This window comes from Odontesthes bonariensis, chromosome 3 (assembly GCF_027942865.1).
Source record: "Odontesthes bonariensis isolate fOdoBon6 chromosome 3, fOdoBon6.hap1, whole genome shotgun sequence".
Classification (NCBI taxonomy): Eukaryota; Metazoa; Chordata; class Actinopteri; order Atheriniformes; family Atherinopsidae; genus Odontesthes; species Odontesthes bonariensis.
This window is the reverse complement of record NC_134508.1, coordinates 33,331,223-33,347,629: the sequence shown is the minus strand read 5'-3', so window position 1 is coordinate 33,347,629 and position 16,407 is coordinate 33,331,223. Positions and strand designations below refer to the sequence as shown.

The following is a 16,407-nucleotide window of genomic DNA, read 5'->3' as shown; positions in this document are numbered from 1 at the left end:
CAGTGAAATTAAAGATTCTCTGTATACAGCATTACAAAGTTATATCACTCGCACTAATTTCTAACAATCTTACGGTGCTTGAACATACAATAGTTGGAAACATGGCATATCCCGGAGAAAACTCTTCAGAAGAAGACCTGGACTTGGACTTGGACTTGGACTTGGACTTGGACTTGGACTTGGACTTGGACTTGGACGAACTCATTAACATGAAGAATGATGACCCTAGTGGTAAAGCCGGCAGTGAACTGGAAGAATCAGAAAAAATGTTCACTGCTGACGATATTCCAGCAATCCTCGAGGTATTCGGAAAATATGACGCTGACGGCAGCGGCGGCCTTGACATCGACGAATTTTCTATGGCAATGCAGGAGCTTTACAGTAAAGTAGATGAAGAAGAGCTGCGTGTGCTACACATGAAGATCGACACAAACTGCGATAAAACTGTGGACATTGGGGAGCTGTTAAATTTTCTTATGCATAAAACAAGTAATGCAGAGGCTCTGGATTACAAGAACCAACTTTTCCCCAAACCTTTTGAATTGATAACCTTTGATACCCACAGATTAGTAGTCAAAATAATATGCCTCCCTTTTAAGCATATCAGCAATCCAAAAGACGGAGCAGAGGATGCATCACAACAACTCCGGCCTTACCAAAAGTGTCTGTACCTCTCCATCAGTACAGATGGTGTGCTGAAGTACTGGCCTGATGACTTTAAGATGTCATGCACGTTTCCCTTGTACGAGAGAGACAAAGAAACTCCTCCTTTACATCACAAAAGGAAAATGCACGTCAATGATGTAGTGTACATCAAAGAAATCGAGAAGCTGGCTGTCGCAACATCTGACAGAGAACTGCTATTCTATGAATGTAACAAAATCCCAGAATTATTGAGAATTTCATTCTGCTTAATTGTGGATGAAGACAAAAGAATCCAAACCATTAACTACAGCCACAGTGAGAAAAAAGGTATGTTTTCCTTTGGAGATTCAGAAGGATTTTTATCCGTATTCATTTCCTACGATGTGTGTGAAAATGGGCTCTTTTGCAAAAACATGTTTGAGAAAAAAACCCTGGGGCACTATCCAGTTGCATACACTTCATCCCTCCTAAAGACTGTTTCCAAAGATTTTGTTTCTTTCAGGATTCCCATTTTTCCTGAAACATTCAGAAATTTGCAATACTTTCCTTGTATGGAATCATTCATCATGTGTGGTGAATCATCTAAATCCATGGCCGTTGTTACTTTAAGCACATGCCCTGAGTCTGTCAGACCCAAAATCTCTAAAAAAGTCTTTGAATGCAGGGACCATGACAAGTTCTTTACCTGTGCTGAATATTCCCCTTGGTCACATTTTATAATGACTGGTGGCAAAGATGGCCTTCTGCGGGTGTGGTTCCCCCACAAAACATCATCATGCGAAGAGATATTAAAAGGACATAAAACAGCCATCACAAATATAGTTTATAATCCAACAGAGAATGTCTTTGTCAGTTTATCTACTGATAAAAATGTACGTATATGGTCCGACGGTGACTGGACCTGCCGGCAGAGGATTTTTATTGTGGGCATGAAAGAGGCCCCAATTTCCACTGTATATTACAACATATACAACAACGAGTTGTTCCTGGCTAACTCGGATATAGCCAAATGTCTAGGGAGAGGAACAAATGATTTTCATAATTCTTTAACGTCCCACAACATGCCTGTGTGCAGTGTGCTATACCACAACATTTACAAGCAGATTGTCTCTGTTTGCATGAGTGGTATTGTGACTGTGTGGGATGTTCTTACAGGAAAGGCAGCAATGCAGTTTAGAGTCACTCCAGAAAAGTCTGTTGGGCACACTGCTATTGCCTTCGATCAAGCCCAACGTCAAGTCATCACAATATCTCCCGATGGGAAAGTGAAACTATGGAACTTCAGTAACGGGCAGGAGCTCAAAGTCCTCCCCGTTGAAATGCCAAAAGATGTGACCCAGATTATCTGTAAAGACAGCAAAATATTTGTTTCAGCAAAGAAATGCAAGACCATCTTTAGGCTGGACATTGAAGGAGGAGAAAACATATTTTTGGAGCACCACTTATTGAATGATATTTGCTCCATGGAACTCCACAAGGAAATTTTGATTACTGCATCTAATGAGGGAAATGTTGTCATGTGGGATACATTGTCTTTAGATGCTGTTTACTATCTAAAAACAAGAGAGAGCCTCCGAACACACCTGACATTTAGGGATACAGGTCACTCAGGTGTGATACCAACTAAAAAGAAAGTCAAAAGACTGGATCAGTCTAATCCTACAGAGGAGGAGAATGACGAGAATGTACGCCCCTTTGTTGTATCTTTGAAGACAAGGGAGGTTGATATTGGAACAGCCACACTGCTAATCTCAGCAGGTGGTTACATCGGTGCCTGGTCAGTTAAGGCTAAAGGAGGACAAATAGGAAAGTTTAAGGCGGTGGTAAGCAATGCAGTTATTACCTACATGATAACTGATGAATCTGAGAAGACACTTGTGACTGGTGACAGCACTGGAAGGATTTGTTTGTGGGATATTCAAAACTTTGGATACAAAACAGAAGCAGATACTGGGCCATGGCGTGTGTCACTGCAATCACCTCCACTGTTGGCGTCTTGGCAGGCTTGCCGTTCTGAGCTGGTCTGTGTTGCTTGTGATAATGCTTGTGCAAACATAGTCACTACAGGGCAGAAGAATATTAAGCAATGGACAAATACTGGTCAGTTTGTTGGCCTTTTCGGGAAAGATCAATGGGGGTCCAATACTACACAAGGTCAAATAAGGGAGAACATTGACAAGGAACAGGAAGAACAAGTCAACGCCCCAAAGGAAGAAACCTTTCCCAAAACATCTACTGATTGTGATACTGATATTCGAGAATTGGTTGGAAGAGATCCCCTTTTTAGACATTTGATAGACATAATACCATATGAACTCCCGGGACCCATTCTATATAAACATGTGCCTGGATTTAGGATCCAGAATAAAGTTACTCACCAGATTAGTAGATATATAGAAGAAGTTGAAGTCATAGAAAGTCTGATGGTTACAGGAAGGCAAGATTGCACTCGACAACTAAAGCACAAAGAAGAGTGCCAACAGATCCTTATCAGTAAGGCCCAACCCTTGTCACAGACCATACCAGGGATCATCGATAAAGTATCTCCATCACAACCTCTGCCTGCCACCAGGTATTCAAAGCAATCATCAGGAAACATACGGTTGCCACCACTCAAAAATAACAGCGCAGTAGAACAGAGGCCTAGAAACACAATCCAGCATGCACGTTTACCACCCATCCCGCATCCCCCAGTCTCAGGAAGACCTGCAAATGGTTTGCTCAGAAACAAAAACCCAGTCAACCAGAGTTCTGAGAAAACAAAAGATATACATTTACCACCCATCAGAGATCAGTTGCCCATCACACAGAAACCACGTCCACCTCTGACCCCACACCCCACAGACTCAACTGGATCCATAAAAATTGCCCTGAGACAGAACAGAACAGTACAAAAAAGGGCTGAGAACATAACCAGACATGCACTTTTACCACCCATCAAAGATTTGCAGCAAACACCAACCCAGTTCAGCCCACGTCCGCCTCTGACTCCACACCCCACAGACTCAAGTGGATCCATAAAAATTGCCCTGAGACAGAACAGAACAGTACAAAAAAGGCCTGAGAACATACCCAGATATGCACTTTTACCACCCATCAAAGATTTGCAGCAAACACCAACCCAGTTCAGCCCACGTCCGCCTCTGACTCCTTGTCCCTCAGGTTCGACTAGATTTGCATCTCGTTTGATCAGACTCCGTAAAGCTGTGGAACAAAAACCTGGGATGACAACTGAGGATAGACCATTACCACCCATCACAGCCTGCGTGCAGCAAAAACAGATCCACTTCAAACCACGTCCACCTCTGACCCCACACCCCACAGACTCAACTAGATCCATAAAAAGTGCCCTGAGACAGAACAGAACAGTACAAAAAAGGCCTGAGAACATAACCAGCCATGCACTTTTACCACCCATCAAAGATTTGCAGCAAACACCAACCCAGTTTAGCCCACGTCCGCCTCTGACTCCTTGTCCCTCAGGTTCGACTAGATTTGCATCTCGTTTGATCAGACTCCGTAAACCTGTGGAACAAAAACCTGGGATGACGACTGAGGATAGGCAATTTCCACCCATATCAGCCTGGGTGCAGAAACAAAAACAGATCGACATCAAACCAGTGACATTTGTGCCCCCGAAGCCCATAGACCACTATAGATTGATAAAAAATGCACTCAAAAAGAACAGCACAATGAAACAGGGGCCTGAGAAGACAACCAAGCAAATACATTTGCCAAATATCGCCGATCATTTGCAGCAAAACCAGACCCAATTCAAACCAAATCCACCAAAGAACCCGCGTCTCTCAGGTCCGAGTCGGCCAGTAAAGAGTGCACTGAAATGAGACAAACAGTTGGGGGAGTAATTAGTATACAGTTATGGGAGACAGAGGCTCGTTCAGGTCTGTCTTCTCATGACAATGTATTTTCATTATTTCTCCCAACCAAGTCTTTCCTTACTTACTGCTACAAAAACAAAACATACAAAGAAACACACAGGCCCACCGCTCCGCATACGCAGAGTACGCAGAGCGCGTAGGGCCCCAAGTACCTGGCGGGGCCCCCCAAAATTAAGGTTGTTAAAACAAAATTTCATGATAGTTATTATATTATTACATTAAAGAAATTATAAAAAATAGTTATGAACAGGCCCAACGTTGTTTTTCTTTATTGTGTTCCCTATTACTCCATTTGGGCAAATTAGATGTGTTTACCTTATCTATAACCCCCCACCCCCCACCCCCCCACCCACACCCCTCACCCCCTTCCTGAAATGGTACAGTCTTCAAAGTTACCGCATCGGAGGTGGTGGAGCATCCTCCTACCTGACGTTTTCCGAGTTATGCCCGTTAACAGTGAAGAAGATTTAGAATGTCAAGTAAAAGGCCACATGATTCTGGCGCTGACAAAAGAAAGAAAAGAAAAGGGAGAGATGACGCTCGTGCATCCCTTGCTGGTAAATTTGTGTTTTTGGTGTAATTGTTTCGCTAACCTAGCGTTCAGTGATATTGCTGCCAGCTAACGTCAGCAACCTAGGCTTGGTTAGCGATTGGATTTGACGAAAAGTTTGGAGTTACGAACAAAATCTACGAATGCTGGCGACCGTGTGTAGAGTTTGTGTAAAGTACAGCACTGTCACACGCTGAGTGGCGCAGCAGGCCGCCAACAGGTGTGACGGGAATGATTGACATCTACCCATCATTCCCCTAAAAAGCGAGAAAAGTTAACAAGACAAACGCCGTAATGGCATAAAAAAGAAGTTATAGTAGTGTCGCGGAAAAATGGAGGAAGAAAAACGGCCTGAGGACAAAGGTAAGGCATGTGTTGGGTGATGTGGGCTGGATAGCTGGAGGGGGGACGTTTTTTGTGTTTATTTGTCCTGCTAGCTAGTCTCGGATAAATGTTGTGTACCTGGCTGGAATTTCGTTATAAACTCGGCTTCAGTGTTTGCCTCATGAAAGTTTGCTTATATTAAGATGAGAATGACAGTCAGTCCTGCCACGGGAATGACTGATTGACTCTGGTTTATTCAGATTCTAGCAGGGAGGGAGGCTGGTTGTTGTCCTGCTCTGTCATTGTTCAGTGGAAGTCGTCTCTCAGGTATTTGACACGATTTTGGCATTACTTAGGATTCATTTACTAAGTTTGGTGTGTTATTCATAGGCCTCTAGAAGTGTTCTACTGTTAGTTTTTTAAGTGATATACAAATATTAGGCATCCTGTTTGTTTTAGAATATTGTGGCAGTGAATCATTTTCCTTAGTTTTAATACTTTAACTAGTACAATGTGTAGATAAATGCAGAAACTTCTTAAAAGTGACAACTTCAAAAGCTCTTTTGTTCCTCTGGCCATCAGGATGTACAACAGCTTTAAGTGATGGCGCTTCTGTATTTCACTGGTCACTTTATATTTCATTTTGGTCTTAATTCACTCTGTCACTTAAGATTTTTAAACTAGTTTTTTAAATTCTTAGATTGTTTTTAAAGTGTTTAATTGTATAAACATTTTTTTTGCTTTATGTCTGCTACTGGATGCTTGAATTTCCTTCGGGATCAATAAAGTAACTATCTACTTTGTAATTGGGTACAATCTTTAAAGGGACGCTGTACATTACAGTTTAATATTTTAAAAAACTCAAAATATTTTATTTATTGTTTTCTTTATATTATATATTCTTATTAGTTTCACTTGCCTGAGTGGTTCAACTTAAGATGTTTAATTTAAACTCTAGCCTGTTTTGCTCATAAAGTGTAATTGATCTTAGTGTTCCATCTAAAGGGTTAGGAATCTCTTCATTGTAGTTTGACAAACTAGGGGCCCCCAAACTGTATCTTGCCTAGGGCCCCCACAAAGCTAGAAACGGCCCTGGAAACACAATATAAAACAACATCGAACAAACAAACGACGACAACTAAAACAAAATATACAAAGAAACACAGTATAAAACAACATCGAACAAACAAACAACAACGATGACAACGACAACTAAAACAAACAAATCAAATGAAAATTTGACACTGTAATCTTCAATAAATCCGTAGAATACATAAATTGTGATGTACTTTTTGTACAACTGTGTACAGACATGTGAAGATATTTCTCTTGGAAAAGAAAATGACTTAGAAATTCCATCATATGTATTCACGATTCAGAGAATCAATAAATTTTTGCTCATATTTGATCTGAAAGAAAAACATTTGCTTCTTGATTCTTGGGAGGGGTGAGGTATTTTCTATTTATGTTAAAGTCATATGTGCAAAAAACACGTAAAGCTTTTACACACATAAACGTGGAAATCTTTTGATTTTCACTTGTACGTGTGAAGCAGGTTTTACACATTTATGCGCCGATTTTTAGAAAAAGTGTTGCATTCTGCATAAGACAATTCACACATAGTTGTGAACTCAATAAATTGCTTGTTTAACTTTAAATGTTTTTCCATGTTTTTGTCTTAATTCAACTAGGTATTATCTGAAGCACTTAATTTACTTAGAAGAATCCCAACTTCCTACGCACTTATTTGTTTTCTAAATGGTCTTTTTTCCCCATTTGTCTAGGCACCTAACTTATTGCACTTACTCTGGCACTAGTGATACTCTTAGCTGTTTGGTTTTGGAAGGAAATGCACTTATGATTTCTTGTGACCTGAAGTCGCTTTGGATAAAAGTGTCTGCAAAATGACCGTAATGTAAAGTAAGAACGAATCATTTAAAACTAAAGCATATATTCATTTTTGTCAGTAAAACATGCTTCTTATTTTTAATTTTTTCTTCAATTGTAATACGGCCCATAGATAGCACAATTAAACCATGCATGTATTTTCATATAAAATCCTATGAACATAAATGCACTGATTTACAAATCCGTATTACTTGGTCTCAAACCTGCTAAATACATAACTAATTTCAAGATCTGAATCTGGAAGAGTTAATTGTGTCCTATAGTTAACAGTACAAGGTAACAACTGAAGAAGCTGCACCCTTTGAGAAAGTCAAAATATAAGAAGGCTGCGCATGCCACCTAAAACTTAATAAATGGATTCTCCTTCATCTTTTTTGGCATAATCAAACCTCATCTCTGTGTTCAAACTAAACATAGACATTAGTTTCAAGTATTTTCTTCTGGCACAAGGCGTTGAGTAAGATGGTCCACTTGCACTTTCAAATGTACAAAAACATGATTGTCTTTTTCTTTGTTGCACCAGTTTATATTGGGAGGAAGAGATTTTTCTTATTGAAATGAGACATTTAAATCATCCCAATGCAAGAGGAGAAGAAAGAGAAATTAGATTTTTTTTTAAATTACTGAGGCTCTCCACATGTGCTTCCTCGCTCACAAGTATTGCGGTTTTCTATGAATGTAAAAACAGTCTCGCTGCATGAAAAGAGGGATTTGTGTCACTGTGGACGGCAGTGAACATCCGCGATTTTGCCTAATTTTCGGACGCACCTGGGCGCTTGCAGGCCGACAAACTTTAAGTTTGTTGAGCGAGAAAATCATCGGAAACGAACCCTACTCGCTCACACAGCGGGGTGCTAATGGCCCAGCGATTAGCACCCCGCTGTGAGAGTACCTGGACCTCTCACTGGCCTCGCTGGTATTGGACGAAAAAGGCACGTGATTACATAAAAAAGCTCCTGTAAAGCTGACCGCCCATTGGCCAATAAGGTTAATATAGTCATACTTTATATGGGCATATCACTCAGCAATTATGATTAATAATTGTGATTATTACTAATATTCCTGGGATGTTTGTTTACTTCATATATTCACGTCATTCTTATAAGCTGCACTATGACTAGGCTAATGCAGGCATGAATGATGTGAATCTATTGAGGAAATGAAAAAGGAAACTTTTTTTTTAAAGCGCTTTTATTGCCACACCACACAATGTACATAGCTTACATTGTAATAAGAACCATGTTGATAATAAAGAATTGAAAACTATACACACACACTGCTGTAGCCTACAATATACACAATAAGCCTAAACGCCGCCGTTTGGAATCCGCATTCTTCGCATTACTCCGGTCCCTGCAGGGTCTGCGGGAGTTGTCAGACGTCCTCATCCTGGATCAGAAGCTGGCTTCTGGGAGCTGTTGGAATAACCAATAAATAATCCATGCACAGCATATTGACAACTTGTCTATAAAGTAACGAAAGTCATATTGACAGCGTATATGTTCTTACTCTCTTTCACTCTTCTGTGGTGAGACTGTGAGTATTTCGGGTTGGCTTCAAGACGCGCCTCTAGCACAGCACACAGGTCCGTCACGCAGCTAAAAACAAACAAACAAGAGGAATGAATAAAATGACCAGTGCTTAAAAGTATCAGTGCCAGCCGTGGTAAAAGTCAGCGCCGCTCACCCTCGATAGTGTCCCCGTCTGCCTCTCTGAAGTTCGGACTGTTTGACACCGCCTCCTTCAAGCGACTCGTTACATCCATATTGTGAGGTGACAGTAGCCTGTAAAAACAACAGGCCTATGGTTAATAAAAAAAAACTACATTGATGTAACGTAACATTGGGTCCAACTCAACTAGATATTGGGAGAACATTCACTTATTCTTACCCTTGACCTGGATTATAATGCCACCGTGAGTTATGCAGGCGGCGAGCTGCTTCCTATAAATTGAAAACACGAAATACATTTTTTTAAATAAAGCAACTCACACTGGTTTTCACGTGATGGACACAATTAAGTTGAGTTTAGCCTAAAGCCACAGCCAATAACCTACTCTTACCGCGATTTTCGGATTCTGTATCCGCCTTCTCTTGGGGGTGCGCTCTTCAACTTCTCTGGAATGTAACTCCAGGCCGTTCTCGACGGCCATCTTACCTCCAACCTAGCGAATCTCTGGTCGATTCCCTCCAGAACCCTCTCAACGACCGTATCCACAGTGCTGGCCACCATACGAGACATCCCGGTCATAGCATTCAACAGGACTTTCATTTTATCTGCCTGTAAGCAAGTGAGTAAGTAAGTTTAATATACAGCACATTTAAAATCAGCGAGAACTGTCCCAAGTGCTGTACAGTGTCAACAAGACTAAAATTAAACAATCAAATGGTCATGTGCAAGTAGAAAAAAACACACAAACCTGTAGACCTGCAGAGAGTTGCTGGGGAGTTGAAAGCAAGTCGTCTTCCAGCCATTGTATTCCGCAAACCAGGGCAGTTTTCACAGCACGGGACCTCAGCGATTTCTGTCTGCCTTTCTGGCACTGATAACGTGGAGGTGCGTCGCTTACTTAAAAAAATCCGGGTTACTAATTTTGAATTTTAGCCGAATGAATAAATAGGCAGCAGGTCTGTGGGCTGTCTGTGGCAGTAGCACCAGAGGACGTCAGTAACACCCACTTTACGACGAAAAAATCTAAATTACAATAACCCGGATTTTTTTAAGTAAGCGACGCACCTCCACGTTATCAGTGCTAGTGTAGAGTAATTAATAAATTATAAACAGCATAGTTTGTGCCTGTATAAGCTTGCCCATAGGAAACCATTTCATGGCCGAATATCTCAAGAGAGCAGCCAGACGCCTCTCGAATATCTTCGGAACAGCTCCAAATTACCAACAACAAGCAGGGGTGAGTGGAACATCATGTTATAATGTGAAATCAAGGGCCCAATGTCAAAAAACCGATGTTATCCTTTAACGTAGGGCATAAATGGGCCTTATGCCGTTTGCAAGTATGTAGTATGTAGTAGGCGGTTTCGAACACAGCCCATGTCTTAGCCGGCCGCGGCGTTTGTATTGGTTTTTAAGTTTATACGCCGCAATATCCATTTTACTTGTGGTTTGAGCCTGACTATGTACTATTTTCTTTTAATTGTCACATGAAATAAATACTTTTTAAGTACAGTGCACAGTCAACAATTTTCTTTTTATTATGGCTGTGTTCAGGCAGTCTACCTGTGCACTCACCCTCGACATCATGTTCGCAGTGTGTTGTCCTAAAAAGGGCATATGGGTAGCCAGCAGTTGCATTTCAACAAGGCCTACGGAACTCTGTGTCACATGGTTATGACTTTTTCCAGAAAGATGAAAAATGGAGTCTTTAGAGCGCAACTAGGCCAAATTGGATATAGTTATAGGAGAATTCTGGTATTTTTACAAACATATCCCATCTGTTGGAGACCAAGGAAAGTTTGCCAAAGGGAAAAACACGAGAAATTTTCATGCCCGCTGCGCAAAGTTGTCCGATTGCGCTGATTTCCATGAAAGCGGGCTGTATCGGGCAAGCTTTTAACCTTTCCTGAGGCTCTTAACGTGTATCAAAATACTTTTGACCGAATTGGCCGTGGTGTCAGTAGCAATACAATTCAACCCAGGGGCTAACCATACCACTAGCTAGCACAGACATTATACATTTTGAGAACATCAAAAACAGCGCACTTACTTTCTCAGCTTCCGTGTTCCACAGTCGTGCGCACAAATTAATCGATTGCCGAAGTCATACACATCACGGATGCCCGCGAGCCATTTTAGACTATGCGAGGGAGTGTGTGTTTTTTTTTTTTTTTTTTTTTGTTCAATGTGAGTGAGAGCGTGCAGGCAATAAAATAACTCATGCACCATGCGCGTATCGACTGCGCAGGCACGAGAGAGAGAGGGGTGTGGGGAGAGGTTGCTTGTGAAACCTGTGCGTATCTGTCCGAAGCGATGCTCTGTTCAACGAGCGTTCAGGGCGACTGCTTGTCAGAGGGCGGTTTATTCAGCAAAATAAGCCAATAACCTTCGGTGTGGGAGGGTGAATCCATGAGTAAAAAAGGAAAATATAAGACTCATTTTACAGCAGAATATAGGCCTACTAAAGTATATCCATGTCTAGTGAAGGTGAAGAATGATGACACCATGGCGAGGTGCACAGTATACTTAATGACTGTAAAAGACATGTGGAGGTAGGCTGAATGCGCCATCATCTGCATTTTATTTCTGTAGGTTAAATGCTGTTATAAAATAAAGCAAAACGTATCAAAGACTTATTTAAAGTATCAATACACATTTAGTTACTAAATTGTGTAGGCCTATATCTAACTAGCCAGCTGCAGTATCTAACTATTTATATCCAGCCTGTCTAAGCCTTTTAAAAAATCCCCAATTTAATATGTTTATATATTGTTGTTATTTTGTACACATGCACTCACAAAATACTTTGGCAGGCAGGCCTTTGAGGGAGGGCTTTACTTCTAGGATAATGCTGGAATTTTGTAAAGTGCTGGGAAGTCCTCAAATTTCTAAATCATTCCTATGGCTTGATTTTGCTTTCAGAGTGCCTCAGATTGATTCGATTGAATTAACAATGTTCAACATTTTGTTGAACATTGTTAATTCAATGACCCACCCCCCCACCCCGCCCCCAGAAGGCCTGCTTGGGATGAGCAACATTTCTGCTGCTACAATAATCCCAAGGGAAACACTGTTTTAATGTACTAAAAAGTGGAATGCTCATGTATGTAGACCAAATATTGAAGTTATCACACTTGGGTGTTGAAAAAACTGTTGTATATGGGTTCATATAAAGTACAAAGTAAGATGGGCTTCCTAAAAAAATTGCCACCCTACAATATATGCCTTCCACCCCTCTGCCACCCCATGTATAAATCTCTAGAATCGCTACTGCCGAGAGAGAGTTATGCTGATGGAGGACAGAGGCAGTCACAATGATAAAGACATTTCATTTAATGTGAATAAGGTATGAGTGTGCGTACTGTAAAAAAGCATAAAATCTATCTCTCTTTGTTTCTACATTTTCCTGCTTTTTTTGTCCTTCGCCAATCACATCGGTGGTTTTTGACTGCTGGGCGTATAAAAAGAAAAAACACATGAAAGATAATGTTGCTAATATTTTGCTAATGTCTCTTCAGGCTCCCACCAGCTGCAACATCCCACCTGGGCCAGCCACACCCACCACCTCCACTGGGACGTCATACCGCTCGGTATACTTTCATACTCATGTAACCTAGCTGGCTGTTTGTTTGTTTGTTTGTTTTCTGTGTGGTATACTGTTTCCGTTTTGTTTCCAATCATGGAGGCATATTTTACACTAACACGTGACAATATAATAACGTCTTTGGTATTTTGTTTATATTTTAAAACTCCTCAGGGTTCCTGCTCCAGCGCTACCATACCTTTACCAGCAACAGACCTTGCTCAGTAAGTACTCATTCATATTCATGTTCATATTTGTTTGATTTACTTCTCATTTACCTCTCAGTAACCTCTCATCTTTGATGGTCCATGTTATTTAGTTAAACATTCCTTAAATAAACAAACAGTACAATCTATAATTCTCTTCAGTCAGAAAGATGATGAGTGATGTGAATGCTCATCTGTTAGGTCTATAATTTCCTCTTGAATAACCCTTGTTTGTTATAGAAACATGCCAAATGTCATATTCTTTGCTGTGTTCTAGAATGACTAACAAGGAAGACATCAGATTTCCAAAGAGGAGCTTGAACATGTTCTTTCACTGAAAACCACCTTTACAGAAGCGGCATCTATTCTTTCAATCTCGAGGCCAAATTTCTACAAGTTACTGCAAGACTATAACATCCCAACGTCAAAATTTAAGAGCATCAGTGATCAACAATTGGATCTTGAAGTGTCACAAATAAAAACTGAACACCCAAATATTAGAGAAGTGATGCTTATGGGGCATGTCCGCTCCAAAAACATTGTGGTTCAAAGACAACATGTAAGAGATTCACTGCTAAGGATGGACCCAGTTGGTGTCTTAGCCAGGAGAAGAACAGCAATAGTTCGGCGAGTGTACTCTGTCCCACATCCAAATTTTATATGGCATGTCGACGGAAATCACAAGTTGATTAGGTGGAAATTGGTTGTTCATAGACGGCTACAGTAGGATGTTGATGTGTCTTCACTGTTCCAACAATAATCGTGCTGAAACTGTGAGAGACCACTTCACTGCAGCTGTTGGACAGTTTGGCAGACCACTGCACATCAGGACTGATCACGGAGGAGAGAACGCTCAGATTTGGGAGGACATGCATGCAAGCAGGGCTGAAGGCTCTGTCTTAACAGGAAGTTCTGTACACAACCAGAGGATCGAGCGTTTTAACCGAGACTTGAACAAAAACTGCAGCCATATTTATGCACCCATTTTTTATGAACTGGAATCCCTGAGTATCCTAGACATAGATAATGCAACAGACCTATTTTGTCTCCATTAGCTCTTTCTACCCAGAATCAACCGTACTTTGGAGGAATTCTAAGCTGGATTTAACAATCACTCTATCTCATCTGAAGGAGATAGAACACCAGTTCAGCTTTTTAGTCTGGACAATGATTTGCCTCATCTTCACAACCCAGAACTCTCAACAGCAGGGATAGTTTTTTGTTCCTCACCAAACTCTAGAAGAGGATTTTCCCCATTGAATGGCAGGGATTTGCAAGAACTGAATGATGCCATTAACCCTCTTCTACATGACAACAACAATGGCAAAACATTGTTTCAGAGAACACAACAGTTTATTTTGGATAAACTTGTAAATGTGTGATCTCAGCATAACATGGACAACTGGGTAACATTAGCCCCATTGTACTTTCAAAAGTCCACTTTTGTAAAGAGCTTGAGGAGGAGTAGGATGAGGAGAAAGAACACATTCTTCAGTTTGTCACAACATATTCAACATCAGTGAATCTGAATAAACATGGCTTTCAATGGTGAGGAGGGGAATTAAAAAATGTAATCTGAAAAGTACTCCAAATTTCTACTTAAGTACCTTACTTGAGTAAATGTACATAGTTTCATTCCTTCACTACTGTTTGTTGAGTATAAAAAAACTAGTAACTCTAGTTACTAATTTAACTCGAGTTAAATTCATAACAAGATGAAAAGAATGTGGAGCAAGATGGGAAAACACAAGCTATAGTCTTTATTTTTCAGCTTTCTTATGTAATGCAATTGAAACCACTGCTTTCTAATATGAACAAACTCTATATGCCTCAAATCTCCTCTATGGAATACATTTACACATGGACACCATCAGCCACTGGGCTGTAGTGGAAAGTTTTAGGGTTGTTACCATGCGAGGGGCAGAGGGTACACAGAACAACACAGCAGCCTGATGAACTGATTTCAGTGAATTATTAGTAGATTTACAGTAAGAATTAAAACTAGGACAGCACATTTATGCTAAAGTTGTGCTTGCAACAACAAAGCCTTTACTTGTACTTTAATGGTAGCTGTTAAACATCTCAAAACACAACAATACTTTAGTCCAGTTGTAGACAACATAAATACTAATAGCACCTCATATCCGAAACTAAAGAGTGGAATCCTGACATTTGTTTAAATGGTGCTGAATAAAAATCCATTCATTAATGCCACTAGGAAGCAGTAGTTGAATTCATCATCATCAGTCATTGTTGTTGCATTCACAAAAAGGTGAAGCTCGTTGGCACACGTATGTGCAGTGGGAAGATATCTGTCTTCATCATGAATAAATATTCATTTAGGAGTTGGATGAAAAACCAATGGCTGGGACTTTGCTGCTCCCTGTAGCAAACGCAAAGATGTGACCAGGGCTCAAAGTCTTCAGGAATGCCTCCTCCTCCTCGGTTAGAGTCCTGTCCCCATATGTGTCTCTCAGCTCTTTATCTAAAAGCAAAGGGAAACCAGTGTTGACTTGGAGACTCGGAAATACTCAGGTTTAAGAAAGACTGAATCAATGACTAATTGAATAACTAATGGTTTACTGTAGAGGTATTTTGGTGAAAAAGCAATGTTATTCTTACAAGCTATCATAACAACTGTATTCTTGTTACATGGTACATAAACATTAGATAGGCACAGCTTCATGAGTTGTAAAGAATAAAATAAATCTGTACGTTTCCTGGATTTCCTTATTGTATAATATACTGAATAAAAATACAAACTTACTTTCAAGACATTGGAGAAACTCCCTAAATGTTCCCATCATCAACTCCTACCTAACTCTTCCGTTGCTCCCCAGTACAGAGTAGCTTGGTTTGAGAATACCAGCTACAAAATCAGCTGCTCGACCTTTGACCTTTCCTGGTATGTCAAGCAGCACATGCAAGCTGGGGTTCTCTCTCAGGAGTGATAAAACCTAGAAGGAAATTCAACACCATAAATGAAAGGCCATAAAAATGAGTAGTTATGGTTAAATGTGGATATGACAATTCTTAGTAATTTTACCACAGCACGGAGCAAATATGATACAGAACTGTGAGGTGAATCTTACTCCATAGTGGGACAAGCCATCAATGAGTTGATCAAGACAGCTCTGCCGTTGCACAACAGTATGGTATAGAACTGCATTTTTCACAAACAAATCTCTGTTGGCCATGGTGACAACAAGTGGAAGACCCTCACCTTATATCGCCATTAGTCACAGCTGCTGACTGCTTTCTCCAAATCATCCTGCAAGGTTGCCTGTTGAACCTAAATATTACAGATCAGATCTTTAAAATCTTATTTTCTCAGGGTGGTCAGTGGTGTAGTGGGTTAAGCAGCCGCCCCATGTACAGAGGCTACAGTCCTTGCTGCAGTGGGCCCCGGTTCGAGTCCCGCACCGGACAGCCGTTTGCTGCATGTCTTCCCCCTCTCTCTGCTTCCTGTCTCTCTCCAACTGTCCTATCATTAAAGGCATAAAAAGCCCCCCCAAAAATCTTATTTTCTCAAATGACTGCATTTAATCAACATTTACAGAAGTACTATGTAGCATTTCACTTACACTTAGTTACCTACCAATGGCAAGAAAGTCATTTTTA

General features: G+C 40.6%; 1 protein-coding gene across 1 annotated transcript; it reads left to right on the top strand.

Moving 5' to 3' along the window:
* Nucleotides 1-209: 209 nt before the first annotated feature.
* Nucleotides 210-3,817, top strand: LOC142376951 (WD repeat-containing protein on Y chromosome-like). Its single transcript, XM_075460668.1, has 3 exons — nt 210-2,909; nt 3,162-3,217; nt 3,808-3,817. The coding sequence occupies exons 1-3, from the start codon at nt 210-212 to the stop codon at nt 3,815-3,817; spliced, it is 2,766 nt and encodes a 921-aa protein (XP_075316783.1).
* The last annotated feature ends 12,590 nt before the right edge of the window (nt 3,818-16,407 follow it).